The sequence below is a fragment of the Rhododendron vialii genome, chromosome 9a (genome assembly GCF_030253575.1).
Source record: "Rhododendron vialii isolate Sample 1 chromosome 9a, ASM3025357v1".
Lineage (NCBI taxonomy): Eukaryota > Viridiplantae > Streptophyta > Magnoliopsida > Ericales > Ericaceae > Rhododendron > Rhododendron vialii.
In genome coordinates this window covers 5916506-5927342 of record NC_080565.1, presented here as the reverse complement: position 1 = coordinate 5927342, position 10837 = coordinate 5916506, and the positions used below count along the sequence as shown (strand labels likewise).

General features: G+C 40.8%; 1 protein-coding gene across 3 annotated transcripts; it reads right to left on the bottom strand.

The window, feature by feature from the left end:
- Positions 1-2972: 2972 nt before the first annotated feature.
- On the bottom strand, positions 2973-10504 carry LOC131300922 (PTI1-like tyrosine-protein kinase 3). 3 transcript variants are annotated; one of them, XM_058326949.1, is made up of 8 exons: positions 10364-10504; positions 8088-8265; positions 5609-5862; positions 5349-5475; positions 4978-5251; positions 3845-3977; positions 3638-3724; positions 2973-3443 (listed from the first exon to the last, which is right to left on the bottom strand). In XM_058326949.1, exons 2-8 carry the CDS (start codon positions 8179-8181, stop codon positions 3321-3323), a joined length of 1092 nt encoding a protein of 363 aa, XP_058182932.1. In that variant the 5' UTR covers positions 8182-8265; positions 10364-10504; the 3' UTR covers positions 2973-3320. The 3 variants fall into 3 exon arrangements, with proteins under 3 accessions (XP_058182932.1, XP_058182933.1, XP_058182931.1); XM_058326950.1 differs by having other exon boundaries at positions 8088-8261; positions 10358-10378; XM_058326948.1 differs by lacking the exon at positions 10364-10504 and adding an exon at positions 9980-10330.
- Between the last annotated feature and the right edge of the window lie 333 nt (positions 10505-10837).

Here is a 10837-nt window from a genome sequence, read left to right as displayed (position 1 = left end):
TCAAACTCGAGAAGTAAATCACCCATTGGATTCATTAAAGCAAAGAAAATTTAACATAGAAGGAGACTTCAAACAATACCAGTAGGGAGTCTAGGGACTACGGCATTTAAGAAGTAAGTTCCAATAGGTCTGCACTCTGCACTATTAATTTATCCAGGGGATCGTCCACCGCACAAGGGGGTACTGGTGCTCAATTCACTTATTTGCGGGGCTAGCATGCGCAGGGTGTTTTAACCTGGTGTAGACACCCCATTCTGGACTGTCCAGATAACGTTATTTGTCGATCTTTTATTTCCCCGATGATGATTTTGGTCGAGAACAGTCTGAGGATAATGGTGTGTTTGAGCTTTGAGCGTCCCAAACCCCTTTTCAAACCCATTTCAAACCTTTCAAACCAGAGCCAAACAGCCCCAGCAAAACCCAACTGGCACACGCCAGTGTATTGGACGCGTACGCCAGTTAGCTGCCACGTGTCAGTCATCGACCGTTGACCCAGTTATAATCGGCGCACGCAGGTTCATATGTGGCGCACGCCAGTCAATTCCAGTCAAATCAACTTTATTCAGCCACTTGGGCGGGACTTTTGTGCCACCCTGACGTCGGCCACAGTAGCCCTTGATGATTATATCGTCCAGGCCCGTTCCCTCTCTCTCCTACAACCCCCATCAAGGCAAGTCCCATGCATTTAATGCATGAGAGGCTCCCTTCCTCCTCCAACCAGCCAAACAAGGCCCTAGACCAAACTGATCTCAGTCACTCCCCCTCTATATATACTCCCCTCTCACACTCTTGCAAAGGGTTACCAAGTTCACAAAAGAGTTAGCCCCATTAAGAAGGTGCCATCTCTCTTCTTCTCCTTTCTCCAAGCTTTCTATCTCCTTTCATCCATTGAAAGAGAAGAAAAGGTCATACACTTCCACACATCCTGCTGGAACCCAGTCATCATATAAGCCACCATCTTCAACCCTCAAGTTCAAAAACAACCACCAAACCACAATACTAAGAGGTATACCACCTTTGTGTTCTTTTCTGTTTTCAACTCCTGAGGGGGGTCAGTAAGGCCCAGGCTAGTAGATAATACTAGTCCTGGCCTTAAATAGATAAAATACAGCTATCGTATGTGATGATACATGGCGCACGCCAGTTTACAAAGGCCGTACGCCAGTCATGGCAGTATGGGCACAACTGGCGTGGGGATCATGGATCGTCATTCCTTTTGTTTTATCTTTCTGTCGATCACCTTAGCATGCTAATAACCAGTTTACTGCTTTCCATATTTAGAACTGTTTAGTGGTGGCATCCTATCTTGTTCATTTCTGTCATGTAAAGGCCTCTGGGATCCTTCTGGTCATGTTCCAGAACCCAGATGATGCAAAGCCAAACACTGGAATCAAAGGCAAAGTGGCATACGACAGTAATATACTGGCGTACGGCAGTAGGCTTCTGGGTCCAGTGACTGGCCCTTGCATCTGAAGCGTAAGCTAGGCCTATCTACTGTCCCACACTGTTTTGGGGTGTTCTGCTTTCTTTCATGGCCTAAAGCCATTCATTTTGCCTGTGACTGTGTATATTCTGCTATATTAAACTGCGTGGTTTGCCCTGGGTGTGCGCTGGTCCTTTTCCAGAGCCCAGAGGGTTGCAAACAAAGACTGAGAGATCCAACAAGTGGAGTACGCCAGTTTATATGTGGCGTGCGCAGGTTGTATCACCATGTAGTGGCTCGACCAGTGCATGCTGGCAGAATCTACTCACGTCACCTTGTGACGGCGTACTGCAGTTTGCTCGGGATGCTCAGTGCTTGTTCTCAATCTATACTTAGCATCGCAATCAAATCATTCATAAGCATTTTGTCACATAAACTGCAATTTGTTACCGCTTTCGTCCCCATTAACTGTTCCCCCGCCCTAACTGGCTAAAAAATGATAAAATGAGAGAAAAATGCAAAGGTTTTCATGAAATGCCCGAGTAGAGACCGATCTCCGGATTGGGCGAGAGGGGGTGCCATAAAACCCTTCCCCTCTCGTAACCTGGCTCCCGAACCTCAGATATCGAAGGTGACGACGGACCGGTCTACGCCTTTTCAAAATCAAACAAACGTGGCAAAAACGTTTTCGAGTTCGGTTCCTTGGGTGTTCCTACCGCTAAAACCCGAGTGGCGACTCTGAATCGAGGCGTTTCGCCGCGCATTTTCAAAAGAGGGCCGCGCCCAGTCTTTAAAAAGGGAACCCAAAGATCGAGCGATTTTCGGGGCGCGTGCCCACACCTGGGAGCGGCAATATGTCAAACTTCTGTGGCACAAGAATATGTTTATTGTTCAAGAAAAACCACTCAATCCCAACACACACACACACAGAGATGAACCTGCATTCAATCAGATCTTTTGTCGCTTGCTGTCATGGAAGATTTTGTTCGAGCGCGAGATTTATTACTCTTTCGATTGAAAGGTTGTAAGGCACGAAGATACAAACTGATGTCCGTTGGGGGCGCCTATACTCTTCTGCGTGAATTAAGCAAGCAGCTCTTTTTAATAGGTGCGAACTCCCAACCTTCCGAACCGTCATTGAACGAACCAGTTGGTTTTTGCTTCCAAAAACGTCAAAGGGTATCGGTGGTTAAGGGTATTTTGGGAAGAGACGTAGGATGGGGCAGGTATTAATTGCAAGTGATTAGGGCATTTATGAAAAACCAAAAGTAGGAAACACCTTCGTACATTTAAAAGAAGTAGTATAGATATAATCATAATTTTTTCCAAACTCTCAAAATGTCAAATTTTATGTATAAAGCCCACATAAAAAGTCCATATAGTTTAAGGCAAAGCTCCATAAAATAATCCTACAAAACAAAAAATAATAAAGAGTTCCAGAAAACCCCTATAGATTGAGTTTTCAAAGGACTTCGAATAACTTTTCAAATGAAAAAGGAAGAAGGAATTTTATATAAAATTTGTGCTATCTGGGCAGAAAAATAAGGTATGCTTGTAAAGAAGGTGCATTGCTTAATAAATCAGTCAAATTCGACACAACCAAGGGCACCAGTTCTCTGAAAAAGATATCCACCAAACGACCAAACAGCACTATCCATCCATGACTTTTTGGGGGAAAAAAAATAACTCACAGCAATCATAAAGCAACAGATATAACAAACCGCGGCCAACCCAAGCCTAAAACATCCAGTCCCAAACGCCAAAAAAAATGAAGAAAAAGAAAAAAGATATGTATATGCATAGGAGTCTGAGAACGAAATTTGCCGGCACATGAAAACCAAACTGTGCAGAAGACGCCCAAAATCCAATATGAGGAGATGATCCATTCATTCGAGCTTTAGATCTCAGGAGCAGGGGCAGGAGGAGGCTTCAGAAGGGGTTGGAGAGCCTTGACAACAATGCTCATATTTGGCCTGAACTCAGCCTCGTATTGCACGCATAACGCTGCGACAGCTGCCAGCTGCATCACCAAAATATAACCACATTGTTAGCTGCTGTATATCTGACCCCGTGCATGTGTGTGTGTATGCGGGCACGAAAATATAACCACATTGTTAGGTACTGTATATCTGCCCCCCAGCAACTCAGCAAGTGTGTGTGTGTGTGAGAGAGAGAGAGAGAGAGAGAGAGAGAGAGAGAGAGAGAGAGAGACACCTTGGCAACTCCTTTTGGAGGATACTCGCCCTTGAGCTTTGGATCCACACATTGTTTGACCTTGTCTTCGCTTAGTCTTGGAGTAGCCTATCCGAAGAGTAATGAAAGAATTTTTAGCTAAAACTCTCATACCAAGATGAAAATGAACTAAGATTAAGAATACAAAAGGCAAAAGAAAATAAAACAGGGAAAGTAAAAGAGAGTCACCCAAGTAACGAGAGATTGTTGCCCACGAGGCATGGTATGATCAACAGGCTTGCGGCCAGTTAGAAGCTCGAGCAGAACCACACCAAAGCTATACACATCGCTCTTCTGTGTTAATTGTCCAGTCATTGCATACCTGCACGAGGTTTTCATCACCAAAATAATTGTAAAAGACCCCTCTTATACTAGAGGCAAACCTTAGTCTGCGATGCATATAGCATGAACATGAAAAATAAAGGGAATTGATTTTCACACTCCCCTTTTAACCATCTACACTCCCTTTTTTGTCTTTATCCACTTGAATTTACTATCTTGCCCTTAATTCATTACACTTCTTCACACATTCAAGGACAATATTGTAAATTCATGTGGATTAAAAAAAAAAAGAGTGTGGATGGTTAAAAGGGGAGTGTGAAAATCATTTTCCAAAATAAAATGCAAACTTCAACCCAGCACAATGTATGAAAAAGCACCATTTCGACGACTATTGAACAAAACTTGCCTAGAACAGCAATTACACTGAAGTTATAAAGCAGAGAATCGTCTACTTCTCAGAGATGTGAAGGCAGCTTACCCCAAGGTTGCCATACCTCAGGAATACATTACACAAGCACTACCATCACTGACCACTTTTTGTAAAGGGGAGGATTGGGTGGGCAAGCACGTGTGCGTGCATGCGTGTGTCTCTGTGTGTGTGAGAGAGAGACAGAGAAAGAAAGAGAGGGCAACCAAGTCGCTTCAAACCTTCAGCAAACTGTTTCTCAGTCAGACAGCAGAAAAAGGAAGAATGACAGTGCAATGGCATTCTCATTGACAGACCTAAGAAGCTATCAAAGAAACCCCATAGAGGGGTAATTGAAAATGGAATCAAAACCCTCATTCAAAGTACATTTAGCATTTTACTGCCCAAAATGGAAATAGAAACATTATTTAAGAAAGCATTGATGCTGTTGCTGAAGAAAGAATCAGGATCAGGAGGAGTCAACCGACTCATGGGCATTAACATCATTAGGTTTCTATGATTATGTAATGCAGAAGTAAAACCATAAATCATGAAAGGAAAACACAGCAAATTAATATAAGAGCTCAAAATCGAAATAGCCAAATAAATAAGGAGTGGGTTTCAGAGTTATTACTCAGGTGCATGATAGCCAAATGTTCCTAAAACCCGAGTAGAATGAAGACGAGCCGCCATGTCAGGAGTCTGATTCGACAGGTTAAAATCTGCAATTTTCGCCTTAAACTCTTCAAACAGAAGTACATTGCTAGATCTGATATCTCTGTGTATTGTTGAAGGTTGAACCTTCTCGTGCAAATACTCCAATCCCCTTGCAGCATCAACAGCAATCCTAACACGTTGCATCCAGTCCAGAACAGGGCCTGGTTGCGCTCCTTGGACTCCCTTTCTGCCTGTGAAGTGCAGATATGTCAAGAAATTGCATCTCATTAGCACAACAAACCTAAGCCAAGTCTAACTCAGTCAAGAGAAGACACTACTTGTGAATACCATGCAAAATGTCGTGCAAAGATCCCATAGTTGCAAACTCGTATGCTAAAACGCGGAGATTTCCTTCTACACAGTAACCCAGCAACTCAACAAGATTTTCATGTTTCAGTCTTGAAACCATGGAAACCTAAAGTGGAAAGGACAAGTATAATAAGATACAAGGATGGATAAAGGAATTAACTTGTGAAAAATACATTGAACTTTGAATGAAAGCACGGTAATGAAACCATAAAACTAATTAAAAAAGATTGTGCACACACCTGAGTAAGAAACTCAACATTGGACTCAGGCTCAGCCGAAACATCAAGCTTTTTAACAGCAACAGCTTTTCCATTGCTCACGATTGCATAGTACACTCTTCCATAGGATCCCTCACCAATCAATGCTTTGGATCCAAAGTTGTCAGTTTTTTCTTTCAGCTCATCTAAGGACAGCGAAGGAACTTCAATAGGCGGCACTGCCTTTTGAGCCTCAGCTTTGACAGGAGCTGTTGACTTTGACCCTTTTTGATACGCTAATATGCACATGCAGGATTAAACAGAATCATCAGAAGAATTGCAGGCAACGAATAATCTGATAAAAGCACAAGTATTGCAGCCTAGCAGGGTAATCCACAAGAATGCCAAAATACTGAAATAGAAAATAAGTCACTTGAATAACTGACCAATACATCCTTAGTTACACTCTTTTGTAAGAAGACTAACTCATAATTCACTCATCCTTCCCCTCTATTCATTTGTGTCGCCCCAACACATCTGTTGCTCTTTCTCTAAACCATTTCTCTGTTTAGAAGAAAAAAAATCAAATAACCAAAAGATGTCTGCTCCCACTCCCTTTATCTGACTCACTCACCTCTTCCTCCCATTTCTATATTAAGGTTTATAGGACAAATGAAAGAGCTAACAATATCATTTTGAAAACAGCTTTAACCTAGCTCACCAAAAAAAACAAATCACGTGTATGAGGACTGCTCAAATAGACAATCCTAAGAAAAGCAAGCAGCATGATTACACAACACAATAGACAGCCACATACTGCTGCATTGTATGACCTTGCTATCATGAAAAATAGTTTCTGAAATTGCATAATCAGTTCTCAAGATATTGAGAGAAACACTATATTACAATAGTACCATAAGGTTCTCATGCAAACAAACGGCCCAATGAAACAAAAGTTTCAGCAATAGCTCAAATTTTAGTGCCAATGTCTCGGTCAACAAGATAGGAATTCATCCATTCCATGGGTGAGGAAATAGGGAGCGCATTATTTTTTTGGGTAGAATCTTAAGTGCTTCCAAGATATCTGGAATTCCGAAAGTAAACAACAAAAACACAGACATGCTCATGCACTTGAGAACACAGACGGGAGACCTCAGCAACCCACCATGGACACAGAAGCCCCAGAGAACAGTTACCCACACACACACACACACACACACACACACACACAGAGACTACAAACAACATAAACAATAGACTGAATCCATGATATGTAGGTACTCCTAAGTGGCTTTCGAGACTTCACTAAACAAGGGGATGTGGTATTCTTTCCAACTTTAACACAACCCTATGGGGACGAGAAGAGAAACCATATGCCATTTACATCAGAAGTTGACAAGCATTAAAAAAACAATTCCATCAACTTTTGAGATCCACACCTAGAGGCCCGTAATTATATCTTCAGGCACAATAATAAACCATTGATTCAAATTCTCTGCCTTAACAGTAGAGACAGTTACTTCCATTCCTTTTTCTTTCCTTTTTCGATAACCAGGCCCTTTGATCCGATCACTACAAATATACAAGCATTTGTCCTGTGCGAATAAGCAATAATTTGTGCTTTTTACAAAAAATATCAAAGTTATGCAATTAAAATGTCTAGCAGTTTTTAAAACCTAGAAGAACTATATATGTGTATATTGACCACAATTTCCTTGGGAAAGAAAGTAATCTATTAAAAAGGAAGGTTGAAAGAAGAAGACTCAACATATATGTGTCTATTGACCACAATTACCCTGGGAAATAAAGAAATTTAGTTAAAAACGGAAGATTGGAGCAAGACGAGGTGAGAGAAAATAGGAGAGATTGTATTTTTCTTACATTTTTCATTTTTTTTTTCAGAAAAAAAGAGAGTGCCACTGCCACAAGGCCTACACATGCTTTGTAAATAGTATATAGATTTCCAGAAATTGTTTAGTGAACTTATTTGAGATTTCCTCCAATCAAAAATCTCAATTAGTTCACATAGAGACAACTTTCAGAAATATCTAGGAAAAATAAAAAATAAAATATAGACAACTTTTTAAGATGTCGGCAATAATGAAAATGGACCAACATAGGTAACAGAGGTAGTATATTGCAATTCCTATAGCTGCTAGATGGGCACATATATTAGAAGTTAACTGCATATTGAAAGCAGTAGCCAACGGTTTTGACACAGATCCATCAATGACCTTTCGCACAACCATGTTCCCATCATCCACATTTTATGGAATACGTTTCCTGCTAAACATCCTCTCATGCAACCCCCTAACATGTTAAAATGTAATTGAATTCACAAAGGAAAACACCATTATTAGTATCACATTCAGGAAATCAAATACTAGTCTCATATGAAACAATCATTAAACCAACCAAGGAAAACAAGCTTAACCCATCTTACTCTGCACAGATGACATTAAAACTTCTATATGTGATTGACAATACCAAACAAGAAGGAAGGGTAGTCAAGCTAAGTTACCATCTGCATGGTTCCTTGGGTTTTTGTAAGGCTCGTTGTCAGTTGATGGGTACGACTCTTCTACTTGACAAGTACAACACAACCATCTACGCATCCTTGCTTTCTTTCTCAAATAAAGATCGTCCTCGGCACTTGTTTTCTGCAAACGTACAAAGTAACCAGGAGGCGGTTCATGTGCCTGCATAATTCAAATCAAATAAATTCAAAATAGTGCCGCAAGATGTCTACAGGATCCAGTGTCCACACAATCCTACCCTCAAACATGAAGGTCCGATGAATTTCAACAATCACTTTATTTATAGAACAGACATTCTCAAACCAGAAGTTTCCAGTCATTTACTTTCTTCAAGAAGAAGGAAATAAAAAGCTAATTCACAATAGCAGTCTTACGCATTTGCTAAACTGAGAGCACAAAATTTCTGGAGCCGTTTCTCTGTTTGCTTTAAAAATCCAATGATCTACATTATTTATCCAATATCCAGGTGTTTTTGACCCTCCACACTTTGTAAATAGCAAATTTCATGAAGCTTGACAAGCACTTTAACTTGCAGAAAGCAAGTTTCTAAGAGAGATGTTATGAAAACATAATAAATACAACATAAATGCATCTAGCAGACAATAAATATGCTATAACATAAGGTGTCTGCCTACGGGTATATGACCTCACCATATACACATGCATAAACTTTAAAAACATTCCTAGAGAAATGTCTAAACAGACAAGGAGAAGAAACCTAGCAAAGCAAAGGAAAACATTGAAAATAGCATGTCTTCACCTCATCTTAGGTAAATCTTACGTGACATTTCCAATAAATACGCACATTGCGAATGGGATTCGTTGATTTCGATGTATACATAGGTCTGATATAAAAAATACATCAGTAGGGGAGCATTTTGCCTTCTAGGGAAGCACCTGCGTGAGCAATGTTTTGGACAAATTATAACCGAGAATGTGGGCTTGAGTAAAGCAAATATGGGTGAGAATCCAATGCCCGAAATCCTAAGAGTTCCTCCGCAAGGTTCCTCCACGGAGCATGAGTAAAGGCCTATGATTAGCCTGAAAGGCATTGTTTTGGTGAATATTCATGTACTACATGTTAGTCCTGAGGGATGGGGAGGCTAGGTTAGCCGAAAGATGGTTATTGGTTCAAGAACGTAAAAGGCCCCCATAAGAAGGGGAAGAGAACATGCCTCGAGCCAATGTTTCAAGTACCAGACCTTTTCCCATGCCATACTCCTAGGAAAAGCTCAAACGACCTTAAACAAAAGGTTCCCCGTGCATGAGTCAGGGCCTATGATTAGCCTGAAAGGCATTGTTCTGGTGAATATTCATGTACTACATGTTAGTCCCGAGGGATGAGGAGGCTAGGTTAGCCGAAAGATGGTTTATCGGTTCAAGAACGTAAAAGGCCCCCATAAGAAGGGGAAGAGAACATGCCTCGCGCCAATGTTTCAAGTACCAGACCTTTTTCCAGGCCATACTCCTAGGAAAAGCTCAAACGACCTTAAACAAAAGGTTCCCCGTACCTGAAACTGACACAGGTGGGTAGGTAGAGAACACCCATGGGTGCGACCGCACGAAACAACTCTCTCTAAGGAACTCGGCAAAATAGCTTTGTATGCAAACAAAAATTCAAGAATCGAAAGTAATTCACAACTTCATACGGATACCCGGGGACGGATCCACATTTCAATTTGGTGAGGGAAAACCCTCACGATTTCACGATTATACAACAAATCATTGGTTTATTTAATTTTTCGGGTTACGATCACCCTCTAGCATTGAATAATTAAAGCAATTCACGACTATACAACAAATCATAGGTATATTTATGTAGAAGAATTTAAGGGATTCACAAAGAAAGAAAAGGGATAGGGCAATGAATTCTCACCACCAGACCCCGTCGAAGATAACTGTCGTCCATCGGAAAACAAACAACAGATTCAAGGTCTCAGAACAACCAACACAAAAAATAAATATCGAAAACAAAACAAAAAAAAACCCCTAAATCTCTCTACACGGTTAACTGAAAACAAAAACAGACGTTTAAACGAGGAAATTCAACGCGTGAATTGCGGTGAATATGAGAAGATCCGTGAATTGTGAGCGCGATTGACTAGATACAACTGAAAAAAAAAAACAGAATGTCTAACTATAAAGAGCAAATGGGTCAAGGAAATGAGATATAGACATAACTAAATATATATGGAGAGAGAGAGAGAGAGAGACAACAAGAATAGCAGAAACAGATGAACAACCGAAAATGAAGGATTACCTGCTCTCTCTCTCTCTCTCTCTCTCTACTTTTTCTCTGTGTCCTTTTTTTTAGGGTTTCGAAAGTGGAATAGACAGGTAAGCAAAGAGGGAGGCAACGGGCGAGAGAGAGTGGCTTTGTGAAATTGGAACGAGAAACGGTTTTGATGGAGATCTCTGCCTTTGGATTTAAGTTTATCTCTCTTGAGAGGGGAGAGAGAGAGAGAGAGAGAGAGAGATGGTGGGGGACGGTGGTAAAGTTGAGGTGGAGGAGAGAGAGGAGGTGCTTTGGATTTGGAAGTTCTTTTTGTTTGCCAACGCCGCGCTTTCCCAAACTGAAATGTTCCCTGACGCTTTTTACAGCAGTATTTTCATTTTTTTTTTGAAAATTGATTTTATTTTATTTTATTTTCTGAATTTGCCCTCTCCTCTTTTCCACTCGCATTTTTTTAGTCTTTGACATTGGGAAATTAGTATTAAGCTAATCTTTAATTGT

Excerpts from the sequence above, each read along its gene's own strand:
- LOC131300922 (XM_058326948.1), bottom strand. The coding sequence starts at position 10,012 with ATGGACGACAGTTATCTTCGACGGGGTCTGGTG. Across the intron at positions 8,266-9,979 it reads ATCTTCGACGGGGTCTGGTG|GCACATGAACCGCCTCCTGG; the intron begins GTGAGAATTCAT and ends TGAATTATGCAG. Across the intron at positions 5,863-8,087 it reads CCCAAGGAACCATGCAGATG|CGTATCAAAAAGGGTCAAAG; the intron begins GTAACTTAGCTT and ends TGTGCATATTAG.